The 2086-nt window shown below is 44.2% G+C and overlaps 1 protein-coding gene across 1 annotated transcript; it reads right to left on the bottom strand.

The window, feature by feature from the left end:
• Positions 1-458: 458 nt before the first annotated feature.
• Positions 459-1877, bottom strand: LOC148357351 (isovaleryl-CoA dehydrogenase, mitochondrial-like). Its single transcript, XM_088348467.1, has one exon. It carries the CDS (start codon positions 1875-1877, stop codon positions 936-938), a length of 942 nt encoding a protein of 313 aa, XP_088204593.1. The 3' UTR covers positions 459-935.
• Between the last annotated feature and the right edge of the window lie 209 nt (positions 1878-2086).

Raw genomic sequence — 2086 nt, 5'->3', positions numbered from 1 at the left:
CGGTAAAATCTACCATTTTTATTGTCAAAAGGTTGGCATGTATGGTCTTGTGCGCTTATTTAGGGTGGTAATGGCCCTGGGGAAAAGGTCCTTCCCTACCACAAACCAAATACCTGCAGGTTGAGCATCTCTATTCTGGTTATGCTATTGTTTTGCACCACTCTCATACATGCCAACAGTATGACATTAAAAAGCACTGGATTTTATTGCGCACTTTATTACTATGTGCAAAACACAATCCATCCATTCATCCATATTCTCCACCGCTTATCCTCAGTAGGGTCGCAGGGAAACACAATCCGTCTCAATAATATAAAAAAAAAACCAACATTTGCTTGTTTTACTCTGGTTAACCATTTTTGTTCTTTATTAAACAGCCTACATGAACATGTGAAAAAAACATTTCAATTTTCTACTGTTGGAACCAATCTTTTTTTTTTTATTTATTTATATTTTTTTTACAAACATTTCTCTTTAATTCACACAAAATGCTTAGACACAATAAAAATCTACATATTTTCAAAATCCAAGTACGACACTATAGACTATACACGATTACATTTCACGACGAAAGAAGCACTTTCATTTTGCCTTCGATTATTTGATCAACAATGTAAAATCACGAGCTGAAGACAATGGACAACTGGGGTGCTGGGGATAAAGTCAATATTGATGGTTGTGGTTTGATTCCAGCAGCAGGCCGAGGCCCCAAATGTCCTGGAGTGATACCAATGCTCAACCAGAGCCAAAATCATCTATGTGCTATTTCACTCTCTCAGTATACAGAAATGGTGTAACAAAACAAGAATGGAGATTCTTTAACATCATGTAGGTTAGCATCTCGTTATTAAGGCCTTAAGGGTGTGAAGACGCTCCGTTTATGTGAGCAAAATTGCACTTGTGCTCATGGAGATGAGTGATCCCGTCCCCGGTTTTCACTTGAACATTGCGTTGAAGGAACGTCCGATAATGAGGCGACGGATTTCGCTTGTCCCCGCTCCTATTTCGTACAGTTTTGCGTCTCGCAGGTAGCGTCCCATTGGGTAATCGTTAATGTAGCCGTTACCGCCCAGACATTGAATACCATCCAGTGCGACCTGGGTTGCATTTTCGGCGCAGTACAGAATGACTCCAGCACAATCCATGGCGCTGAAGTGTCCTTTATCACAGGCCCGTGCCACATTGTACAAATACTGTCGAGAGGAGCTCAGTCTGGTGTACATGTCAGCCATCTTGCCTTGCATCAGCTGAAAGTGTCCAATCCTCTCCCCAAAAGCTTCTCTGACATGCAAGTACGGGATTGCTGAGTCCAAAACTGACTGCATGATACCCACAGGTCCAGCTGCAAGGACCAGCCTCTCCAGATCCAGGCCACTCATCATCACGTAAACTCCTTTGTTTAATGGGCCAAGGATGTTCTCCTCTGGGATTTTGCAGTCCTCGAAAATCAGCTCGCAAGTGTTAGACCCCCTCATTCCCAGTTTGTCCAATTTTTGTGCAGTGGAAAAGCCCGGGGTCCCCTTCTCCACGATGAAAGCCGTGATGCCTCTCTGATGGGCTTCCCGGTCTGTCTTGGCGTACACAATCAGGACATCGGCGTCTGGTCCATTAGTAATCCAGAACTTGTTACCGTTCAGTATGTAGTAATCTCCTTTCTTCTTTGCATCGAGTTTCATCGACACGACATCCGAGCCAGCATTCGGCTCACTCATGGCCAAGGAGCCCACATGCTCACCTGTCAATAACTTGGGCATGTACTTTTCTTTCTGCTTTTCGCTGGCATGACGCACTAGTTGATTGACGCAGAGGTTGGAGTGAGCACCATAACTAAGAGGCTGCAGACACACGAGAGAATTCTTCCATAACCATATTAGCATATTACTCCTGTATTGGCCAACTTGCACTGGCTCCCAGTCCACTTAAGATGTGACTTTAAGGTTCTCTTATTAACATATAAATGTTTGCATGGGCTTGCACCCTCTTATCTCTCCGATTTGATTTCCCCCTATGTTCCTGCACGGAGTCTGCGCTCGGAAAATGCCGGTCTACTTGTGACTCCGAGAGCCAAGAAGTCTGCGGGCTCGAG

This window comes from Urocampus carinirostris, chromosome 11, assembly GCF_059441175.1.
Source record: "Urocampus carinirostris isolate Australia breed hairy pipefish chromosome 11, RoL_Ucar_1.0, whole genome shotgun sequence".
Taxonomy (NCBI): Eukaryota; Metazoa; Chordata; class Actinopteri; order Syngnathiformes; family Syngnathidae; genus Urocampus; species Urocampus carinirostris.
This window is presented reverse-complemented; position numbering and strand designations above follow the sequence as displayed.